This window comes from Lutra lutra, chromosome 8 (genome assembly GCF_902655055.1).
Source record: "Lutra lutra chromosome 8, mLutLut1.2, whole genome shotgun sequence".
Taxonomy (NCBI): Eukaryota; Metazoa; Chordata; class Mammalia; order Carnivora; family Mustelidae; genus Lutra; species Lutra lutra.
The window spans coordinates 95,783,113-95,807,094 of record NC_062285.1 but is presented as its reverse complement, the minus strand read 5'-3'; the positions used below and the strand labels follow the sequence as shown (position 1 = coordinate 95,807,094).

At 38.6% G+C, this 23,982-nt stretch overlaps 1 protein-coding gene, 1 long non-coding RNA gene and 1 other non-coding gene across 3 annotated transcripts; 1 reads left to right on the top strand and 2 right to left on the bottom strand.

Annotated features, from left to right (window-relative positions):
- Window positions 1-86: 86 nt before the first annotated feature.
- IL26 (interleukin 26) lies at window positions 87-23,469 on the top strand. Its single transcript, XM_047739909.1, has 5 exons — window positions 87-257; window positions 343-399; window positions 572-706; window positions 23,131-23,196; window positions 23,283-23,469. The coding sequence occupies exons 1-5, from the start codon at window positions 87-89 to the stop codon at window positions 23,367-23,369; spliced, it is 516 nt and encodes a 171-aa protein (XP_047595865.1). The 3' UTR covers window positions 23,370-23,469.
- On the bottom strand, window positions 18,332-18,471 carry LOC125108044 (U4 spliceosomal RNA). The gene has a single exon (XR_007129740.1). It is a non-coding gene; the product is annotated as a U4 spliceosomal RNA (small nuclear RNA).
- LOC125106188 (uncharacterized) lies at window positions 18,405-22,547 on the bottom strand. The gene is made up of 3 exons (XR_007129261.1): window positions 22,536-22,547; window positions 20,700-20,702; window positions 18,405-18,472 (listed from the first exon to the last, which is right to left on the bottom strand). It is a non-coding gene; the product is annotated as an uncharacterized LOC125106188 (long non-coding RNA).
- Window positions 23,470-23,982: the final 513 nt, after the last annotated feature.

Sequence of the window (23,982 nt, the reverse complement as noted above, 5' to 3'; positions counted from 1 at the left end):
GTAAGTAGGTTATCCAATCATCGAACCAGCACAAGGAGCTCTCGGGCTGCTGCCAGTGACACGAGCCCAGAGTGGGGTGAAGGGAAATGCAGGTGAATTGCATTTGGAGGTCTGGGTTGCTCTTTGCTGTTCTGTCTCTTGCCTTTGCCAAGCACAAGCCATCTTCCTCTGCGAAAGGTTGTTACCCAAGGGGAACACTGTCCCAAGCTGTTGACACACTGTACATCAAGGCAGCATGGCTCAAAGCAACAATTCCAGTAAGTATTAGGCTCTGCTTAAGATGATGGCTGAAAGGACATTTGTCATTATGGATGAAACTTATTTCCCTTTGTTTTACTGTAGGAAGACCGCATAAAAAACCTACGATTATTAAAAAAGAAAACAAAAAAGCTATTTATGGTAAGCCAGAGGGTTTTTGTCTCTTTCATTTTTCTACTTGTTTGATGCTTTCTCTCCAGTATTTTAATTTTTCCAGATAGCCATCAAGTAATAATCAGGCGGGTGTTTCAGCGACATTTTACCAAAGCTATTCATGCTTTACCTTAGGCAATTTCCTATATGTCATTTATAGAAAAACTGCAGGTTCCAAGAACAGCTTCTGTCCTTCTTCATGGAAGATGTTTTTGGTCAACTCCAAGTACAAATCTGCAGGGAAACACATTTTGTGGAAGAACTTCACAGTCTTAGACAGCTGTTGAGCCGCTGTGTAAGTATATCTATCTGGCAAATATGGTGAGTTTGAACCTAGAAACCTACCTAATAAGTAGGAAGCTATCTCTGCCCCGAAGGGTAAGTAATAGGGGCTTTCTAACTGTTGGCTTGTGGTCCCAATGGACAGTTTATCATCAGTGAACCAGCACTGAATAAGCATGTAGCAGGTTTCTTTTTCTTTAAATCTTTCCTTCCTTCTTTCCTTCCTTCCTTCCTTCCTTTCTTTCTCATACTGATTAGGGCTTTTAGATTACTTTTTTCTTAATTATCTAACTTTTTTTTAAAAAAAGATTTTATTTATTTATTTGACAGACAGAGATCACAAGTAGGCAGAGAGGCAGGCAGAAAGAGAGAGAGAGGGAGAAGCAGGCTTCCTGCTGCCCAATGCGGGGCTCGATCCCAGGACCCTGGGATCATGACCTGAGCCGAAGGCAGAGGCTTTAACCCACTGAGCCACCCAGGCACCCCTATCTAACTTTTTTCTGGTGATTCCTTTTTTAAGGCATAGTCTCTGTCAAAACTTTAAAAAAGGGTGGTAGGTCTTCTTTGGGACTTAAATGACATCATGCTATGGTATGGTCACCATCGGTCACCACAAGCAATGAGGAATTCATTAGGAAGGTAAAAGTGACCATATTTCTCCATAAACATCCACAGTAATAAAGACCAGTACAGAAAAATGAAACCAAGCACATCAAAATAATTAAGCCAGGATGCGTGCAGTAGTAGTTGACTTGTCTCTGTGGGGAGTGGTGGATCTTTTCTGTGAACTTGTTCGGGGTCCAAGGATGCTTTCCCAGCCTCTTGTGACTGCACTTTGCAGGAGGTGTAAGGACGGAATGGTGATGATTGCTAGGTTGCCAGATGGAAACAAGCTCTCTACTCTAGGGTATTATGGTCATTGAGACTTAAATGCTGGGCAATTGGAGGCGGATTTTTATTTCTTAAGAGCTAGAATGTCTTTTCCTTGTGGTCCATAAAAGGGTTCCAGATCTCAAGTTGCAGGCCAAGGCACAGAGGCATTTTATGTGGGTGAGCTGGTCAGTTAAGTAAAGACTTTCAATGAATTTGCCTTCCCTTTTGCTTTGGTTAGTTTGTGTTTAAGGTATGTACTTGTTTGAGATGTGGGTTGCATGGTCTTCCATAAACTCTCTTATTCCATCCAGAGAAGTGCAATGAGAAAAATTACAAACTGGACCTTTGTAGAAGACAGCAAATGCTCTGGGTCAGCTCCCTCGCCTAAACCAGGGGAAAGAAACTTACTTATCTTTAGCTGTTTCTATACTTGACCTATGAGGTCATCTTATTAAGACAGTGAATGGTATAAAAAGTCTCTTAAAATTAAGCTGAATTATCATATAATTTTATATTTCATCCTCCCCACAACTGATTAAATCATAGTTACTCTTAGTAGAGGTTTTTTCACTGCTGAAAGATGGAAGAGGGGGAAGATCCCTTGAAGGACTTGATATAGGGGAAATAATGCCATGTAAGGCAGCCACTGTAAGCTAGAGTGAGTCTAAAGGAATAAGTGAGCGGCTCCCTGAATTTCAGTGTCTGGTGAGAGGCATCCTTTTCAGCCTGGCTTTGTTTGTTTGTTTGTTTTGCCTTTTAAATGCATTCTGTTTCTCTCCATGTTTTCGTTTGAACCCTGGTTCCTCTGCGTAGGTGCTGGTCATTGCATTAGCCATCCGATTTAATCTAACGTTCTTTCAAATGAAGTTGTTAATGATGGGGGGGGCACTGGAATAAATCCTTGCCTGGTACTGCAGTGGGTGTCTGGACATCTGGAACCCCGAAGCCATGTCTGTTTTCCCATCAATTCGGTTTCCTCGGCTCAAGTAGTGAGAGAACACGTAATGAGCTCTAACAAAAACCAAGCAATATTCTAGAGGAAAGATTTAGAAAACATACAACTATCTAGGGACTCTGGTTTGCCTTGATTTGTTTTTGGAGAAGTTTGTTTTTGTTTTTGTTTTCTCCTGAAAAGACCTGTCAATCAAGACGCTTCTGTCCAAAGAGATGTTTCTTTTAGGGATGTGGGCCACACAGCAGACGAGCAGCGGGGCGCCCCTCGCGCGGGTTTGGCTGCTTACCAAGGTGGCTGGCACCCCCTTGTGACCATATACGAGCATACAGCCAATCAACCTCCCAAGGGCTGCCTCATTCTGGGCTTTCCTTCTTACTTTCTCTCTCCTGAAGCCCACCGTTGCTAGCTCCAGTTAATTTGTCTCACAAACTGTGGAGTTTATGCCTTGGGGTAAAACAAACATTTCTGTGAAACTGAGAAGGGAAACCAGAGGATGAGCCAGAGCTTTGGAAAGCCTTCTCAGACCTTGCTTTAGGGAAATAGGTGCTTTCTTTGCGTTTAATCTTTTGGCCAGTCATAATTTTGTATTTTTGATAATAGAAGCTGGTATCTGTTTCATGTAAATTTACTGAGCATCTGCTCTCATGAATAACAAGGGAAGTGAAACCGACAAAATCGGACTTTCCTGAAAATGGTGTTGTAAGGACAAACGAAAACACAAACACCTGAAACCAAATGGCTGAAAGAAACGAGTCAGTTTTGCAAATTGACATTTTGCAGGTCGTCTTACAGCAGGGTGGCCTGCTTCTATATTGTCTAGGTCCTGGGCTGGATGAGGAAGGTCAGTATGATTTGGTCTGTGCTCTCGGGAGGGGCAGGAATAACAAGGGAGAAGCTTGAATAAAGGCTTGATGGTATGAAAGGACACACCATATTCAGGAAGCTGAGTGGGAATGTGAAGTGGCTTGGGGAGTGGGAAGAGGAGGCTGGTTGGTTAGATTTTAGCCAGGAAATGCTGGTAAGGGCCTGGTTAAGAAAGACATGATAACGCAGACCTCTTTGGTGAGGGTAGAGGGGTGGAGGGTGGGGGGTGAGGCTCGAGGGATTAAAAACAATGAGAAGAGCCTTGTCATAATGTGCCTGGGGTAAAGTGGTGATGCTCTAGTGTCATGGGGAAGGGCAAGGAGAGTGAGGAAGAGAGTAGAGTCTGGGTTGAGGCAAAGGTTCTTACTTGGGGGGCTGAATCAGGGGCGGTTGCTCATTAACAGTATAGAAGGAGGAAGCTTGGAGAAAGGTAAATAAGTAGCTTTAGACCTGCTAAAAGTTTCAGAGTCCCATGCATCAGCATAATCATAAGACTAGTATGTACATTTTCCATATATATTTTGTGTGTGTTTAATATTTATGATGTACTTGTTAACAGTGTTGAGATAGAGTTGATATACAACTGAACATATTTTAAGTGTATAATTTGGTAGTTTAGACATGCGTATACACCTCTGAAGCCATCACCACAATTAAGATAAGGAATATATCCATCAGTCCCCAAAGTTTCTTTGTGCCCCTTGGTGATTCCCTCCCTCTCTGCCTCATCCCTCTGTCCCCAGGGAACCACTGATCTGCCTTTTGTCACTATAGATTTGTTTGCATATCCTAGAATTTAACATAAATGGTATATGTGTTATATTCTTTTGTGTCGCTTTCTTTACACCAAGCATAGTTATTTTGAGATTCACTCCTGCTATTAGTGTATCAATCATTTATACTTTTTTATTGCCAAGTAGTATTCCATTACAATGATATACTATAATTTACATATCGATTCACCTACTGTTGGTTATTTTTCTCCATTTTTTGTCTCTCACAAATAAAGCCATTATGAATACTCACGTACAGGTCTTCGGACAGATATGTTCATTTCTCTTGGGTAGATACCTAGGAATGGAATAGTTGGACTATAAGTTAGGTATACATCTTATAAAAAAGATGGCTAAATTGCTTCTAAAGCAGTTGTACCATTTTACATGTTCATCAATAATGTGTGAGAGTTCAGTATCCTTGCTCTTAGTTGGTAGAGTCAATGTTTATAGATGCCAGCCAGTGTAGTTGGAGGGTGGTGTTATTGCATTGTATTTTCCATTTGCATCTCCCCATTACTGAGGTTGAGCATCTCTTTATTTGCCCGTTTACCGACAATGTATCTTCTTTGATTTTGACATTTTGCCCATGAAAAAAAATGAGGTTGGTTATTTTCTTACTGAGTTTTGAGTATGTGTGTTTTAAAATATATTCTGCATGCAAATCTTTGATCAGATATATAATTTAAAAATATTTTTTCCTGGTCTATGACATCTTCTCATTATTTTAAAAATGTCTTCTGAAGAAAGAAGATACTTTACATTTTTTTAAAGGTTTTATTTTTATTTATTTGAGAGAAAGCAAGAGAGAGAGTGGGGTAGAGGGGGAGGGAGAAGCAGGGAGCCTGATACGGAGCTCGATCCCAGACCCCAGGATCATGACCTGAGTCGAAGGCAGATGCTTAACCTACTGGGCCACCCAGGTGCCCCGACATTTTACATTTGGATGATGTCCAATTTATCAGTTTTTTCTTCAATGAATCATACCTTTCATGACATATTTAAGAAATTTTTACTTAACACAAGGTCAAAAGAATTTTTACTATGTCTTCATCTAGAATTTTTCTAGTTTTAGGCTTCACATTTATGTCAATGACTTTTTGTATCTAGTGGGATGATCATGTGATTTTTGTATTTTAGAGAACTGATACAGATTACACTGCTTGATCTTTAAAGTTAAGCCAACTTTGGATTTCTGAGATGAACTCTATCTGGTAATAATGTGTTATCCCTATCAGGTATTGTTAGGTTCAATTTGCTAAAATTTTGTTAATAATTTTTGCATCTACATTTATGAGGGACATTAGTCTGTTGTTTTCTTGACTTGTAATATCTTTGTCTCATTTTTGGAATTAGTATGATGCTGGTCTCATTAAGTAAGTTGGAAAGTATTCTCTCCTCTTCAATTTTCTGGAAGGATTTGCATAGAATTGGTCCTTTGAAGCCATTTTTGAAGCCAATGGTCCAGTGAAGACATTTTTGCCTAGAGTTTTCTTTATGGGAAGATTTTAAGCTAAATATTCTATTTTTTAATAGATGCAAGGCTATTCAAGTTATCGATTTCTCCTTGAGTGAGCTTTGATAGCTTGTGTTTTTCAATTATTTTATTCATTTTGTCAATTCTACCAAATCTTACCCACCAAATTATCTATGCTATTTTCTCACTATCTTTTTAATGTTTTGTAGAGTATAGGTTGCTGTCACTTATCTCATTCTGAATATTGGTATTTTTTTGTCTTCACCCTTTTGTTCTAAAATTTTATTGAAATTCATCAATTTTACTGATTTCTGAAAGAGCCAGTTTTAGTTTAATTAATTTTCTCTATTATCTTCTCTTTCGGTTTCCCTGATTTCCATTCTGAACTTTATTATTCCTTTCTTCTGTCACTTTTGAGTTTAATCTACTTTTTTCTTTCTGGTTTCTTATGGTGAAAGCCCAGGTCACTAACTCAATGTCTTTCAGTGTTTTCTTTTTTTTTTTTTTTGGGGGGGGATTTTTTTTTTTAAATTTTATTTTTTATAAACATATATTTTTATCCCCAGGGGTACAGGTCTGCGAATCGCCAGGTTTACACACTTCACAGCACTCACCATAGCACATACCCTCCCCAATATCCATAACCCCACCCCCGCTCTCCCAACCCCCCTCCCCCCATCAACCCTCAGTTTGTTTTGTGAGATTAAGAGTCACTTATGGTTTGTCTCCCTCCCAATCCCATCTTGTTACATTTATTCTTCTCCTACCCCCTTAACCCCCCATGTTGCATCTCCTCTCCCTCATATCAGGGAGATCATGTGATAGTTGTCTTTCTCCGATTGACTTATTTCGCTAAGCATGATACCCTCTAGTTCCATCCACGTCGTCGCAAATGGCAAGATTTCATTTCTTTTGATGGCTGCATAGTATTCCATTGTGTATATATACCACATCTTCTTTATCCATTCGTCTGTTGATGGACATCTAGGTTCTTTCCATAGTTTGGCTATTGTAGACATTGCTGCTATAAACATTCAGGTGCATGTGCCCCTTCGGACCACTACGTTTGTATCTTTAGGGTAAATACCCAGCAGTGCAATTGCTGGGTCATAGGGTAGTTCTATTTTCAACATTTTGAGGAACCTCCATGCTGTTTTCCAGAGTGGTTGCACCAGCTTGCATTCCCACCAACAGTGTAGGAGGGTTCCCCTTTCTCCGCATCCTCGCCAGCATCTGTCATTTCCTGACTTGTTAATTTTAGCCATTCTGACTGGTATGAGGTGATATCTCATTGTGGTTTTGATTTGTATTTCCCTGATGCCGAGTGATATGGGGCACTTTTTCATGTGTCTGTTGGCCATCTGGATGTCTTCTTTGCAGAAATGTCTGTTCATGTCTTCTGCCCATTTCTTGATTGGATTATTTGCTCTTTGGGTGTTGAGTTTGCTAAGTTCTTTATAGATTTTGGACACTAGCCCTTTATCTGATATGTCATTTGCAAATATCTTCTCCCATTCTGTCAGTTGTCTTTTGGTTTTGTTAACTGTTTCCTTTGCTGTGCAAAAGCTTTTGATCTTGATAAAATCCCAATAGTTCATTTTTGCCCTTGCTTCCCTTGCCTTTGGTGATGTTCCTAGGAAGATGTTGCTGCGGCTGAGGTCGAAGAGGTTGCTGCCTGTGTTCTCCTCAAGGATTTTGATGGATTCCTTTCTCACATTGAGGCCCTTCATCCATTTTGAGTCTATTTTCGTGTGTGGTGTAAGGAAATGATCCAATTTCATTTTTCTGCATGTGGCTGTCCAATTTTCCCAACACCATTTATTGAAGAGGCTGTCTTTTTTCCATTGGACATTCTTTCCTGCTTTGTCGAAGGTGAGTTGACCATAGAGTTGAGGGTCTATTTCTGGGCTCTCTATTCTGTTCCATTGATCTATGTGTCTGTTTTTGTGCCAGTACCATGCTGTCTTGATGATGACAGCTTTGTAATAGAGCTTGAAGTCCGGAATTGTGATGCCACCAACTTTGGCTTTCCTTTTCAATATTCCTTTGGCTATTCGAGGTCTTTTCTGGTTCCATATAAATTTTAGGATTATTTGTTCCATTTCTTTGAAAAAAATGGATGGTACTTTGATAGGAATTGCATTAAGTGTGTAGATTGCTTTAGGTAGCATAGACATTTTCACAATATTTATTCTTCCAATCCAGGAGCATGGAACATTTTTCCATTTCTTTGTGTCTTCCTCAATTTCTTTCATGAGTACTTTATAGTTTTCTGTGTATAGATTCTTAGTCTCTTTGGTTAGGTTTATTCCTAGGTATCTTATAGTTTTGGGTGCAATTGTAAATGGGATGGACTCCTTCATTTCTCTTTCTTCTGTCTTGTTGTTGGTGTAGAGAAATGCAACTGATTTCTGTGCATTGATTTTATATCCTGACACTTTACTGAATTCCTGTACAAGTTCTAGCAGTTTTGGAGTGGAGTCTTTTGGGTTTTCCACATATAGTATCATATCATCTGCAAAGAGTGATAGTTTGACTTCTTCTTTGCCGATTCGGATGCCTTTAATTTCCTTTTGTTGTCTGATTGCTGAGGCTAGGACTTCTAGTACTATGTTGAATAGCAGTGGTGATAACGGACATCCCTGCCGTGTTCCTGACCTTAGCGGAAAAGCTTTCAGTTTTTCTCCATTGAGAATGATATTTGCGGTGGGTTTTTCATAGATGGCTTTGATAATATTGAGGTATGTGCCGTCTATCCCTACACTTTGAAGAGTTTTGATCAGGAAGGGATGCTGTACTTTGTCAAATGCTTTTTCAGCATCTATGGAGAGTATCATATGGTTCTTGTTCTTTCTTTTATTAATGTGTTGTATCACATTGATTGATTTGCGGATGTTGAACCAGCCTTGCAGCCCTGGAATAAATCCCACTTGGTCGTGGTGAATAATCCTTTTAATGTACTGTTGAATCCTATTGGCTAGTATTTTGGCGAGAATTTTTGCATCTGTGTTCATCAAGGATATTGGTCTGTAGTTCTCTTTTTTGATGGGATCCTTGTCTGGTTTTGGGATCAAGGTGATGCTGGCCTCATAGAATGAGTTTGGAAGTCTTCCTTCTATTTCTATTTTTTGGAACAGTTTCAGGAGAATAGGAATTAGTTCTTCTTTAAATGTTTGGTAGAATTCCCCCGGGAAGCTGTCTGGCCCTGGGCTTTTGTTTGTTTGGAGATTTTTGATGACTGTTTCAATCTCCTTACTGGTTATGGGTCTGTTCGGGCTTTCCATTTCTTCCTGGTTCAGTTGTGGTAGTTTATATGTCTCTAGGAATGCATCCATTTCTTCCAGATTGTCAAATTTGTTGGCGTAGAGTTGCTCATAGTATGTTCTTATAATTGTCTGTATTTCTTTGGTGTTCGTTGTGATCTCTCCTCTTTCATTCATGATTTTATTTATTTGGGTCCTTTCTCTTTTCTTTTTGAGAAGTCTGGCCAGGGGTTTATCAATCTTATTAATTCTTTCAAAGAACCAGCTCCTAGTTTCGTTGATTTGTTCTATTGTTTTTTTGGTTTCTATTTCATTGATTTCTGCTCTGATCTTTATGATTTCTCTTCTCCTGCTGGGTTTAGGGTTTCTTTCTTGTTCTTCCTCCAGCTCCTTTAGGTGTAGGGTTAGGTTGTGTACCTGAGACCTTTCTTGTTTCTTGAGAAAGGCTTGTACCGCTATATATTTTCCTCCCAGGACTGCCTTTGTTGTGTCCCACGATTTTGAACCGTTGTGTTTTCATTATCATTTGTTTCCATGAATTTTTTCAATTCTTCTTTAATTTCCTGGTTGACCCATTCATTCTTTAGAAGGATGCTGTTTAGTCTCCATGTATTTGGGTTCTTTCCAAATTTCCTCTTGTGATTGAGTTCTAGCTTCAGAGCATTGTGGTCTGAAAATATGCAGGGAATGATCCCAATCTTTTGATACCGGTTGAGACCTGATTTAGGACCGAGGATGTGATCTATTCTGGAGAATGTTCCATGTGCACTAGAGAAGAATGTGTATTCTGTTGCTTTGGGATGAAATGTTCTGAATATATCTGTGATGTCCATCTGGTCCAGTGTGTCATTGAAGGCCTTTATTTCCTTCTTGATCTTTTGCTTGGATGATCTGTCCATTGCAGTGAGGGGAGTGTTAAAGTCCCCTACTATTATTGTATTATTGTCGATGTGTTTCTTTGATTTTGTTATTAATTGGTTTACATAGTTGGCTGCTCCCATGTTAGGGGCATCGATATTTAAAATTGTTACATCTTCTTGTTGGACAGATCCTTTGAGTATGATATAGTGTCCTTCCTCATCTCTTATTATAGTCTTTGGCTTAAAATCTAATTGATCTGATATAAGGATTGCCACTCCTGCTTTCTTCTGATGTCCATTAGCATGGTAAATTCTTTTCCACCCCCTCACTTTAAATCTGGAGGTGTCTTCGGGTTTAAAATGAGTTTCTTGTAGGCAACATATAGATGGGTTTTGTTTTTTTATCCATTCTGATACCCTGTGTCTTTTGATTGGGGCATTTAGCCCATTAACATTCAGGGTAAGTATTGAGAGATATGAATTTAGTGCCATTGTATTGCCTGTAAGGTGACTGTAAGGTGTATATTGTCTCTGTTCCTTTCTGATCTACTACTTTGAGGGTCTCTCTTTGCTTAGAGGACCCCTTTCAATATTTCCTGTAGAGCTGGTTTGGTATTTGCAAATTCTTTCAGTTTTTGTTTGTCCTGGAAGCTTTTAATCTCTCCTTCTATTTTCAATGATAGCCTAGCTGGATATAGTATTCTTGGCTGCATGTTTTTCTCATTTAGTACTCTGAATATATCATGCCAGCTCTTTCTGGCCTGCCAGGTCTCTGTGGATAAGTCTGCTGCCAATCTAATATTTTTACCATGGTACGTTACAGACTTCTTTTCCCGGGCTGCTTTCAGGATCTTTTCTTTGTCACTAAGACTTGTAAATTTTACTATTAGGTGACGGGGTGTGGACCTATTCATATTGATTTTGAGGGGGGTTCTCTGAACCTCCTGGATTTTGATGCTTGTTCCCTTTGCCATATTGGGGAAATTCTCTCCAATAATTCTCTCCAACATACCTTCTGCTCCCCTCTCTGTTTCCTCTTCTTTTGGAATCCCAATTATTCTAATGTTGTTTCGTCTTATGGTGTCACTTATCTCTTGAATTCTCCCCTGGTGGTCCAGTAGCTGTTTGTCCCTCTTTTGCTCAGCTTCTTTATTCTCTGTCATTTGGTCTTCTACATCGCTAATTCTTTCTTCTGCCTCATTTATCCTAGCAGTGAGAGCCTCCATTTTTGATTGCACCTCATTAATAACTTCTTTGATTTCAACTTGGTTACATTTTAGTTCTTTTATTTCTCCAGAAAGGGCTTTTATATCTCCCGAGAGGGTTGCTTTAATATCTTCCACGCCTTTTTCAAGCCTGGCTAAAACCTTGAGAATCATCATTCTGAACTCTAGATCTGACATATTACCAATGTCTGTATTGATTAGGTCCTTAGCCTTTGGTACTGCATCTTGTTCTTTTTTGTGTGAATTTTTCAGCCTTGTCATTTTGTCCAGATAAGAGTATATGAAGGAGTAAGTAAAATACTAAAAGGGTGGCAACAACCCCAGGAAAATATGCTTTAGCCAAATCAGAAGAGATCCCAAATCGTGATGGGGGAGAAAGGGGATAAAAAGAGGTTCAGAAAGAAAAAAAAAATTAAAAAAAGAAAACCAATAAAGAAAAAATATAAAAAGGAAAAAAATATATATATATTAGATAAACTAGTTAAAAAACGTTAAAAAAGAAAAGGGTAAAAGTTAAAAAAAATTAGCAGAAGAAGAAAAAAGAATTGAAAAAGAAAAAAAATTAAATTAACTGCAAGGCTAAAGAATCATGGGGAGAAAGCCATGAGTTCTGTGCTTTGCTTTCTCCTCCTCTGGAATTCTGCTGCTTTCCTTGGTATTGAAACTGCACTCCTTGGTAGGTGAACTTGATCCTGGCTGGGTTTCTTTTTGATCTTCTGGGGGAGGGGCCTGTTGTAGTGATTCTCAAGTGTCTTTGCCCTAGGCGGCATTGCACCGCCCTTACCAGGGCTGGTCTGAGTAATCCGCTCGGGTTTGCTTTCGGGAGCTTTTGTTCCCTGAGCGCTTTCCATAGAGTTCCTGAGGACGGGAATGAAGATGGCGGCCTCCTGGTCTCCGGCCCGGAGGAGCCGAGAGCTCGGGGCCCCACTCCTCAGTGTGCCCTCAGAGAACTGGGCCCAATTACTCCCGTCACCCTGGCCTCCGGCCGTGCTCCGAGCTGACCGAGCCTGCGACCAGTTCAAGGTAACCCCGAGCTTAGAGCTTACTCCTCGGCTCTGTCTCTGTAGCCAGCTTCCCCGTTCTAATACCGGTAAGCTCTGCGACACTCAGACACCCCCGATCCTTCTGTGACCCTGCAGGACCTGAGGCCATGCACACCCCTTGTGGGCTTCACCCTGGTTAAGCCTCTGGAGCGATGTCCCTCAGCGAAACAGACTTTTAAAAGTCCTGATTTTGTGCTCCGTTGCTCCGCCGCTTGCCGGGAGCCAACCCCTCCCCCCGCGGTCTATCTTCCCGTCGCTTTGGATTCACTGCTCCGCCTGTCCTACCTTTCAGAAAGTGGTTGATTTTCTGTTTCTAGAATTGCTGTTCTTCTTCTCTTCGATCTCCCGTTGGATTTGTAGGTGTTTGCAATCTTTAGATAAGCTATCTAGCTGATCTCCTGCTACCTGAAGTAGTCTCAGCCTGCTACTTCTCCGCCATCTTGACTCCTCCCCTCTTTCATTGTTTTCTTAAGGTGGAAACTGAGTTTATTGGTTTGAGGATTTTTTTTAATCTTTTCAGTGTAGGAATTCACTGTTATAAACCTTCTTTTTAGTACAACTTTAGCTACATCCCACAACTTTTGCTATGTCGTGTTTTATTTTCATTCACTTTGAAGTACTTTCCAGTTTTCTGTTTGTTTTCTTCTTTGATCCATCAGTTATTTGGAAGGGTGTCATTCAGTGTCTATATATTTGGGATTGTTCCAGATGACTTTTTGATTTTGATTTCCAACTTGATTTTACTTTGGTCAGAGAGCCTCCTTTATATGACTCAAGTCCTCTATTATATTTGTTGAGACAAATTATGTGGCCCAGAATCTGGTTAATTTTGGTAAATATTTTTTGTGTATTTGTAAAAGAGTAGATGTCTTGCTGTTGGGTGGGGTATTCTAGAAGTGTCCACTAGATCAATTGATGGTTACTGTTTTTCAACTTTTCTTTATCTTTGGTGACTTTCTTTCTACTTATTTTCTCAATTATTGACAGCTCTGACATTAATTGTGGAGTCTTCCATTTCTCCTTGAAGTTCTGTCAGTACTCATGGAGTTCATATATTTTGAGGTTCTGCTATTAGGTGCATAAATATTTATGATTGCAGTGTTATCTTGATGAATTGACCCCTTTATTTTACAAAAGTACCCTATTGTCTTTAAGAATATTCTTTGTTCTGAAACCTACTTTTTCTGAGACAAATAGAACCACTTCAGTTTTCTTTTGGTTAGTATTAGTATGATACATTTCTCGGTCGTTTTACACTTATTTGTGCTTTTTAGTTAAAGTGCATTTTTTTTCCTTTTTAAAAAAATTTATTTCTTTTCAGTGTAACAGAATTCATTGTTTATGCACCACACCCAGTGCTCTATGCAATACATGCCCTCCTTAATACCCACCACCTGGCTCCCCCAACCTCCCACCCCCACCCCTTCAAACCCTCAGATTGTTTTTTCAGAGTCCATAGTCTTTCATGGTTCATCTCCTCTTCCAATTTCCCTCAACTCCCTTCTCCTCTCCATCTCCCCATGTCCTCCATGTTATTTGTTATGCTCCACAAATAAGTGAAACCATACGATAATTGACTCTCTCTGCTTGACTCATTTCACTCAGCATAATCTCTTCCAGTCCTGTCCATGTTGCTACAAAAGTTGGGTATTCATCCTTTCTGATGGAGGCATAATACTCCATAGTGTACATGGACCACATCTTCCTTATCCATTCATCCATTGAAGGGCATCTTGGTTCTTTCCACAGTTTGGTGACCGTGGCCATTGCTGCTATAAACATTGGGGTACAGATGGCCCTTCTTTTCACTACATCTGTATCTTTGGGGTAAATACCCAGTAGTACAATGGCAGGGTCATAGGGAAGCTCTATTTTTAATTTCTTAAGGAATCTCCACACCGTTCTCCAAAGTGGCTGCACCAACTTGCATTCCCACCAACAGTGTAAGAGGGTTCCCCTTTCTCCACATCCTCTCCAACACACGTTGTTTCCTGTCTTGCTAATTTTGGCCATTCTAACTGGTGTAAGGTGGTATCTCAATGTGGTTTTAATTTGAATCTCCCTGATGGCTAGTGATGATGAACATTTTTTCATGTGTCTGATAGCCATTTGTATGTCTTCATTGGAGAAGTGTGTGTTCATGTCTTCTGCCCATTTTTTTGACATGATTATCTGTTTTGTGTGTGTTGAGTTTGAGAAGTTCTTTATAGATCCTGGATATCAACCTTTTGTCTGTACTGTCATTTGCAATTATCTTCTCCCATTCTGTGGGTTGCCTCTTTGTTTTGTTGACTGTTTCCTTTGCTGTGCAGAAGGTTTTGATCTTGATGAAGTCCCCAAAATTCATTTTCCCTTTTGTTTCCTTTGCCTTTGGAGACATATCTTGAAAGAAGTTGTTGTGGCTGATATCGAAGAGGCTACTGCCTATGTTCTCCTCTAGGATTCTGATGGATTCCTGTCTCACGTTGAGGTCTTTTATCCATTTTGAGTTTATCTTTTTGTACGGTGTAAGAGAATGGTCGAGTTTCATTCTTCTACATATAGCTGTCCAATTTTCTCAGCCCCATTTATTGAAGAGACTGTCTTTTTTCCACTGTATATTTTTTCCTGCTTTGTCGAAGATTATTTGACCATAGAGTTGAGGGTCCATATCTGGGCTGTCTACTCTGTTCCACTGGTCTATGTGTCTGTTTTTGTGCCAGTACCATGCTGTCTTGGTGATCACAGCTTTGTAGTAAAGCTTGAAATCAGGTAACATGATGTCCCCAGTTTTGTTTTTCTTTTTCAACATTTCCTTAGCAATTCAGGGTCTCTTCTGATTCTATACAAATTTTAGGATTATTTGTTCCAGCTCTTTGAAAAATACTGGTGGAATTTTTATTGGAATGGCATTAAAGGTATAGATTGCTCTAGGCAGTATAGACAAATCAATAAGAGAAGAGAGAAGAACCACATGGTCCTCTCAATTGATGCAGAAAAAGCATTTGACAAAATCCAGCATCTGTTCCTGATTAAAACACTTCAAAGTATAGGGATAGAGGGAACATTCCTGAACTTCATAAAATCTATCTATGAAAAACCCACAGCAAATATTATCCTCAATGGGAAGAAGCTAACAGCCTTCCCATTGAGATTAGGAACACGACAAGGATGCCCACTCTCACCACTCTTGTTCAACATAGTATTAGAAGTCCTACCAACAGCAATCAGACAACAAAGAGAAATAAAGACTATGGACTCTGAAAAACAATCTGAGGGTTTTGAAGGGGCAAGGGGTGGGAGGTTGGGGGAACCAGGTGGTGGGTACTAGAGAGGGCATGGATTGCATGGAGCACTGGGTGTGGTGCAAAAACAATGAATACTGTTATGCTGAAAAGAAATTAAAAAAAAAAAAAGGTATCCGAATTGTCATTGAAGAAGTCAAACTCTCTTCGCAGATGACATGATACTTTATATGGAAAACCCAAAAGACTTCACCCGCAAACTACTAGAACTCATACAGCAATTCAGTAATGTGGCAGGATACAAAGTCAATGTACAGAAATCAGTTGCTTTCTTATACACTAACAATGAAAATACAGAAAGGGAAATTAGAGAATCGATTCCATTTACTAAAGCACCAAGAACCGTAAGATACCTGGGAATAAACCTAACCAAAGAGGTAAAGGATCTGTACTCGAGGAACTACAGAACACTCATGAAAGAAATTGAAGAAGGCACAGAAAGATGGAAGACCATTCCATGCTCTTGGATCGGAAGAATAAACATTGTTAAAATGTGTAAAGTGCATTTTTTGGAAAGATTTTATTTATTTATCTGACAGAGGGAGAGAGATCACAAGAAGGCAGAGGCAGGCAGAGAGGGAGGGGGAAGCAGACTCCCCACTGAGCAAGGAGCTCGATCCAAAGACCCTGAGATCTGACCTGAACCAAAGGCAGAGGCTTAACCCACTGAGCCACCCAGCGCCCCTAAAGTGCATTTCTTATAGGCAGCACATATTTAGGCTCTGTGTGTTTATCCACTCTATCTCTTTATTGGTAAGTTTAGACCATTTACTTTTAAGTGATTGGGTTTTAATATGATTGGTGTTGAATCTACCACCCTGCCTGTCTTCTATTTACCCAGCTTGTTGTTGGTTCCATTTCCCTCTTTTTCTGGCTTCTTTTTGATTGATTTTAAAAATGATTCCATTTTATCCCTTCTGTTAACTTAATAGTTATAACTCTTCATGTTCTGCCATTTTTGAGACTCTTCATTCCATTGCATAGAACCAGGTTTCTATGTGGTATCTTCCTTTTCTTTGAAGGATTTCCTTTAACATATCTTGTAGTACAGTTCTATTGGGGATGAATTCTTTCAGATTTTTTCTTTCCTCCACTTCTTCCTTCTTCTTTTTATTTATTTATTAAAGATATTGGGACATTTGCCTTATAAAGTTTCTCATAGTCTGTATTTTGATGATTGAATTGTCATAGATTCATTCATATTTTTTTTCTTTATTTTCCATACATAGGTAATTATGCATAGGTTCTTGATCGAATTCAGGCTTGATGTTTTGGCTGAATCAATTCATTTGTAGTTTGGTGTATTTTTCATCAGAGAGGCATATTGTATATGGCATTTATATTTACCATGTTAGCAGTCATTAATTATTATAATTATATTTATAATTATAATATCATATATATTATATACTTATAAATATTATAATTATAAATATATAATATATATTTATATATTAAATATAAATATATAATTATAAATAAACATATAATCATAATAAATAAATATGTATAAATATATGATATATATTTATACATATAAATATATATAATTATTTTATATTATAAATATGATTATAAATAAATAATATAATTATAATTATAAAATTATAATTATTTATTTTATAAATATATATTTATATAGTTATTAATTATAGTCATATATAAAAATAAATATAAGTAAATAAATAAATGAAATATGTATAAAAATAAATATATATAAAATATATAAATATAATATATAAAATATATAATTACATAATTGTATATATAATATATAATATATAAATATTATTTATTTATATTATAATTTAAAATATATTTATGTTATAATATATATTTATATATATAAATATGTTTATAAATGATTTACAAATTATTTAAATATATTATGTTTAATAAATATATAATATATAAATATATAATATATAAACATATATATATAAATTAATAAAAATATAATATCTATAAATATATATAAATAAATAAAATTAAATAAATATAATATATAATATATTAATATAAGTATATTATATTATAATTTAATATATAATTTTTATTTTATAAATATATATTTATTAGTTATTATATATAATTATATATATTTATAAATGATATAATTATAATTATTTTATGATACTTTACAAATCCTATTATACCTTCTTTATTTATAAGTGGGGGTAATTCTGTGAATATCACTTACCTCTTAGTAGTTGGCTGTCTTGAGAGACTTATCATATAAAAAGAGCAGCACAAGTAGTTAATTATTTTTCTTTATTTACCAGTTTTCAATATAAGGAATTGCTTTTCTGACATTCTTTCAGGGTGATCAGGGAGTTGTTATTTTGTCCCAGTGTTATTATTAACTCATGGACTTATATTATTTTTCATTTTTGAGGAGTCTTTCTGATTTCTGCAAGCTTCCTGCCTTTATGGATTCTTTGTATGTCCACTAAGACTGGCATTTTATTGAGTCACTCCTAAGAGACAACACCATGATAATTATCATGGTAGACCACTTGGTCTGGAAAAAAAAAAAGACAAATTAAAAAACAAAAAAAAATGGTACAATTAAGTCTGAAGTCATATACTGAGGTCAATATAAGACTTTACATATGATTTTGTATTCTCCCAGAAGTTGTGAATATGCTGTCGGTGTTTTTGATAGATGTAACATAATAGAACTCTTTAGAGAAAGAATTTGAGGTTGTTCTTTTGAGAAAACACTAGGAACAGTTAGTTCTCTGCAGGACTGTACTGCGTATAGCTGTCTAGTCCTTGACCCCCATTTTTCATTTCCTCAGAATGATCAGTAGAGACAGATTTTCCATTTGTGCTTTAGCGGTCATACACAGTACACATTTGTATGATTATTCTAAACATGAGGAGATTGGGGTCACAATACTACGGATTGTATCTGTCCACCCAATTGCCTTTAACAAACCAAAATGCTCACCATGCCCAGGCCATGATTCATTCTGTTATTAAACTGTAGGCTTTGTGAAGCCTGAAGCCATAAGCTGCTGCTTGCATTGTATTCACTGATTCATTCGTTCAATGAACATTTATTGAGCATCTAGTATTTGCTGAACACTATTTCAATTAGCAACAATCGCGCCTCAGATAAACCTCATTGGCTACCACAAGGCCACTGTGCAAAGCTACTGGGAGCCCTATTCCAGATGCTGGAACAACAAAAACTGCCAGGTAACAACGTCTCTGTCCTTTTAGAACTCCTTGAAAATGCTTCCAGTCTCCACTTCTGCTGGGGGCTGTGTAGGAAGCAGATGCAGGAGGAGCTGGGGCAGGGCTGGAGGCTAGAGGCCTGAATGCAAGACCTGGACTCCAGCCATTTTAGCTGAGACCGGAATGGTGTCCAAATCATCTCTGCTCCCTTCAGTCTGGAGCACTGACCTTCCTCTGCCTACTCGTCCCTTCTATCTATCTGCTCCTGCCACTTTATCTTACTCACCCTTCAAGGTGCAACTAATTGGTTTTCTTCTGGAAGCCTTCTGGGATCCCACAGTCAGGCTGTCTCTGCTGTCTTAGAGCAAATGTATTTTTTTTTTTTAAATCACAGTATATATCACATAGTATTTGCATCATTGTCTGTCTCATGTTGAGAGCCATCACTTGTGCCCCAAGGCCATTTTTATCTTGCAGGCTACCTTTAAAGATTAAATCAATTGGGATACCTGGGAGGCTCACTTAGTTAAGTGTCTGATTTTTGGTTTCAGCTCAGGTCATGGTCTCAAGGTCATGAGATCGAGCCCCATGAAATTCAGTGGGGCTCATTGCTTAGCAGGGAGTCTGCTGGAGATTCTCTCTCCTTCTGTCTCCATCTGCCCCTTGCTCACGCTCTTTCTCTGTCTCCCTCTCTCAAATAAACTTGAAGAATTGCCTGGTGTTAGTTGTTTCACGACTATCTCACACTTTTTTTTGAGCTCTAGTTATTCTAGTCCTATGACAAATGGCCTGGAGTCTAGATCATATCTGCTTTGGTCAAGTGTGTCAAATCATACAGCCATTCCTACAGTAAAACAACTACACACTGAAATAGAAGGTAAAGGAAATCGTTCCTTCAGAAATTTCTCTTTCCAAGGAATGTCATCTGAATTGTGACTATAAAACCTGACTGTTCTCCTGGGTCTGTAGACATGTTAACAACAGTAAAGAAAAGGAAACCTGGGTAGAATCTCTAGTAGGAGGTCATTTACAGTAAATGGAACTCTTGGCACCAGAAAACATCCCATAAACCAACACAGCCTTAGTGGCAACGCCAGCAGCTGTAAGTGCTTTGTGCTATTACTGTTGGGATAGTTGTTGTTGTTTTGACAAACCTTGTTTTCTCCTTTCCTACTCTTCTTGTTCTTCCTTGACGGAGTGATGTCTTTCTTGTCCTTCCCACTCTGGTGTAGGATGAACTGCAGGTTGGAGTTCTCTGGGCAGAGCCGTAGTCAGCAGGAATGCCTTAATGATGGACTTCTGTAATGTCCAGACTTTGGTTAGTTTCTTTGGCTTCCCACTTTCGGTGTTTAATCTTTAATTCCCAGCTCCTGCATGCTTGACCCTGGGCCATGTGACTTGCTTCTGGGCTTGGTAGTTGATTCTTTGCCTCTGAGAACTTGGATACAGTGCCTTGGAGTTAGGCAAGTTTTGATTCTCTTGATGAAGTTCTCTTTCAGCCACTTGCAAGATTTGGACCAACTACTTTTATATTAGACGATTTCAGGTTAGAAGGAATGAGCATCTAATCAAACTCTCTATTTATAAATGGGAAGAGTTCTCTAAATTCTTTCCATAGCTACGATCTTGGCTGAACCTAGACTTGGTTATTTCTAGAATTTTCTTTTGTAGTTCCAGTCTGAAAAACAAATGATTTTGAAGGGGCAGTGGGTGGGAGGTCGGGGGAGGCTGGTGGTGGGTATTATGGAGGGCGCGTATTGCATGGAGCACTGGGTGTGGTGCATAAACAATGAATTCTGTTACACTGAAAAGAAATTAAATTTAAAAAAAAGTGTACACACACACACACACACATACACACACACACACACACACCAACCGTGGGATTTCTTCTGTTTATTATCACATCATCCATTTTTGAGTTGAAATCTCTGTCTCTGTCTCTGCCAATCGGCTTAACCCTTTAAAGCCATCTCCAGCATTTCTCTTCTGTAATGCAGAGCAGAGATCTTCGAGCTAATCTGTCTTTGGAACTGGATTTTCAATTTTTTCAACAAGAGACTGGCTTAGTTGGGATATATTTTCTAAGTTTCACTGGTTTTTGTTGTTGTTGTTGTTGTTGTTGTTTTGTCTTGGTATAATGGAGTGGTTTTAAGTACAGACTCTGGACCTTGAATATTTGGGTTCCTGTCTCAGTTCTTCCACTTACTGTGTGAACATAGGCAGAATATTAAGTTCTGTGCTTTAGTTTCCTAATCTGTAAAATGAGGATAGCAATAACACCTATTTTACAGGATTGTGGGGAGGTCAGAGGACATGAATATGGTTGGAGCCTTCAGATTAGTGCCTGACACCTGTTGACTGTTATTATTTTCCCCTAATAATCTTCTCAGTATTTTTTTCTTCACTTGAAGGGGAATTGGGATAAAGAAGAAAGCTCCTGGACCTGCTTAATTTTTATCTTCTAATAGTGATCGGTATTTCATTGATTTTCCTATCCACAACTTCTATTTAGTAACTTTTGTTCGTCATCATGTCTTTAGTGTCTAGCCTTATAGGTTGACACACAATAGGCCCTTCATCAACGTTTGCTTAATGAATGAATGGATTCTTTCTGACTGTACTCTCTGACATTGGTTACCACTGTCCTGGATCTGTCATGCACTGTTTCGACCTCCCTGGATCTGGTCTGGGTTGAAATGTCCTCTTGTTAATTCAGGTCTCTTATCACAGGGCAGTCTAATGCCATGATTGTGAATCCTGCAAACCAGACCTTTACCAGAATGTTCTGTGTCTGCAGCTCTTCTGTGCTTAATCAGGGAAGCCACCTGACAAGAAGGATCTCTTCCTTACTATGCAGGGTCTGACCCGAAAGCAGAGTCCCCATTTGGGCAGCTGTGACACCATTACCACCTTTATGCCCTGTAATAGCATCTGGGATATAGCTGTCAATCATTTTAGTTGTCTCTTCTTGATAAGGAAGAGACTACATGCTGCCCATTCTCCCCGCTCTCTTCCTGATTGTGTTCTGGGCTAGAGGGATGTATTGGTTGACACTGGCCATGTTTTGATTTTTTTCAACAAATGTTGTCATTTATCTGCTTCCATTTTGTGAGTTTTAATTGTTACCTTTGTTGATGTCCCTGGCCCTATTTTATCACTAGGAAAGGACCTCCTGTGACACCTTCAGCAAGTGACTTAACCACTGGGCCTTGGCTTCCTTTTCTGAAAATTGAGAAGAACTGGCTTATACAATCTCTTTGGTCTATTCCAGCACTAAGCTTCTATGGGTAAAAACTAAAGAGATAAATTAGACATTTTCACCTTTTTCTTCCATTGTCTTTATTTATTTATTTATTTATTTTTTAAAAGATTTTATTTATTTATTTGACAGAGAGAGATCACAAGCAGGCAGAGAGGCAGGCAGAGAGAGAGGAGGAAGCAAGCTCCCTGCTGAGCAGAGAGCCCGACACGGGGCTCGATCCCAGGACCCTAAGATCATGACCTGAGCCGAAGGCAGTGGCTTAACCCACTGAGCCACCCAGGCGCCCCTCTTCCATTGTCTTTAATGAAGCCTGTGGAAATGTGTGGGCACATAAAGGACAAAGTTAATGTCCTCCTACTTGATTTCTAAGTGATTTCTGTGCTCAGACAGGGAATGGAAATTCACCTCCACAAAGGAGATAGGCCATTTCTCCTGCCTGGCTACTAGCCATCTTCTTTAAAATGCCAACCTGCTCCTTCTCCTTTTTTTTTTTTTTTTTTTAAGATTTTATTTATTTATTTGACAGAGAGAGATCACAAGCAGGCAGAGAGGCAGGCAGAGAGAGAGGAGGAAGCAGGCTCCCTGCTGAGCAGAGAGCCCATGCGGGGCTTGATCCCAGGACTCTGAGATCATGACCTGAGCCGAAGGCAGCGGCTTAACCCACTGAGCCACCCAGGCGCCCCATTCCTTCTCCTTTTGAAGAAACTAATATTTCCTGGTCCTTTCTCCTGGCAATCAACACCTGAGTATTGTACTTTGCAATGCACATAGCAGACAGAGTGATTTTTCAAAAAAGGGAATTTTTTCTTATTGGTTCCCACATCTTCCATGTTTCCTACATCTCCCTCCTTGGATTGGCCTAGCCAAGTTGCTGTTCTTTTAGTTTCTGGGAAGCACTAAGCCTTTCCGCCTCAGCGCCTTTGCATACCTCCCCCTCTCCCTGAGTTATTCTCTCCTGTGCATCCTCCCCAACACCCTCTTTCTTTTTTTCACTTCCTCATAAAACTGGGTCCTTCTTATTTTTCAGATCTCAATTTAAATGTCATTTTTCAGAAATGCCTTCTCAGATCACTCCATTGAAAGTAGGTCATTCCTGTAAATTCTTTTCATAGAGCCCTAGGCAATACAAACACAGATTTCATTTTAGTTTGTTACTTACTGTTTTTAAATCGATTACCTGCTTATATACCTGCTTCTCCCATGAAACTGTAACTAACCTCGATGATGACAGAAACCAACTATTATTTACCTGCCAGTGCACACCTATGCCCAGGACATTATACCTGCTCACTACATGTTTATTGAATGGATGGAAAAGTATTATTAGAGCCTCTTCAGTAATCTAATCTGTGTTTTCTGTTGATTTATTAGATTTCCTGTGCTTCCTCAGCTAGAGAGATGAAAACAATTACCAGAATGAAAAGAACATTTTATGGGGTAAGTATTTCAAGTCATTGTTTTTGAGTACTCTGATTTTTAAAATGTGAAAAATTTCTGCTTTTATATCTTCACTTTATCTGCAGATTGGAAACAAAGGAATCTACAAAGCCATCAGTGAACTGGATATTCTTCTTTCCTGGATTAAACAATTCTTGGAAAGCGTTAAGTAACACAAGGAGTCAAATGCCTGGATTGGATTGCTAATTTGGAATATAAAGTGAACCCCTGGAAATACATTTGTAAGAGTCTATTTCTTTAAAAAAGTTTTTGTGCAAGTTAAATGATGCAGAATAGACTATAGGAATTTAACATAATAAAGTTCTGGAGATGAGTAAATTGTCACTAATATGTATGTTTTCTTTATTTTCAAAGAATGCTTTCACCTTGAACATGTTTTGTTATTCCCAAATACATTGTATAAACTTAATTTAAAGCCGTATCATCAGAATTAATTCATGTAATATTTGTGGAGGAAAAATGACAGCTTTCTGGGATACAATCTAATGTTATTGTGACATACATAGATGCTATGTATATGTTTATTACCTACTGAAGGGTTTGATGATTATCAATTATGCCTGGTATGAACTTAGCTCCTGACAGATTTTTATTTTAATTAAATACACTGTGTTTCTTTCTCCTGGATGTCCTTTCTATGAGAGCATGCTGGAATTTCATGGAGTACAATGGGTAACAACCAGATCAGATCATGTAGGACAGACATGTAAACAAACTGCCTGGAAACGTTCAACAGGGAGGGCTTTGACAGATGATGCAGGCCTC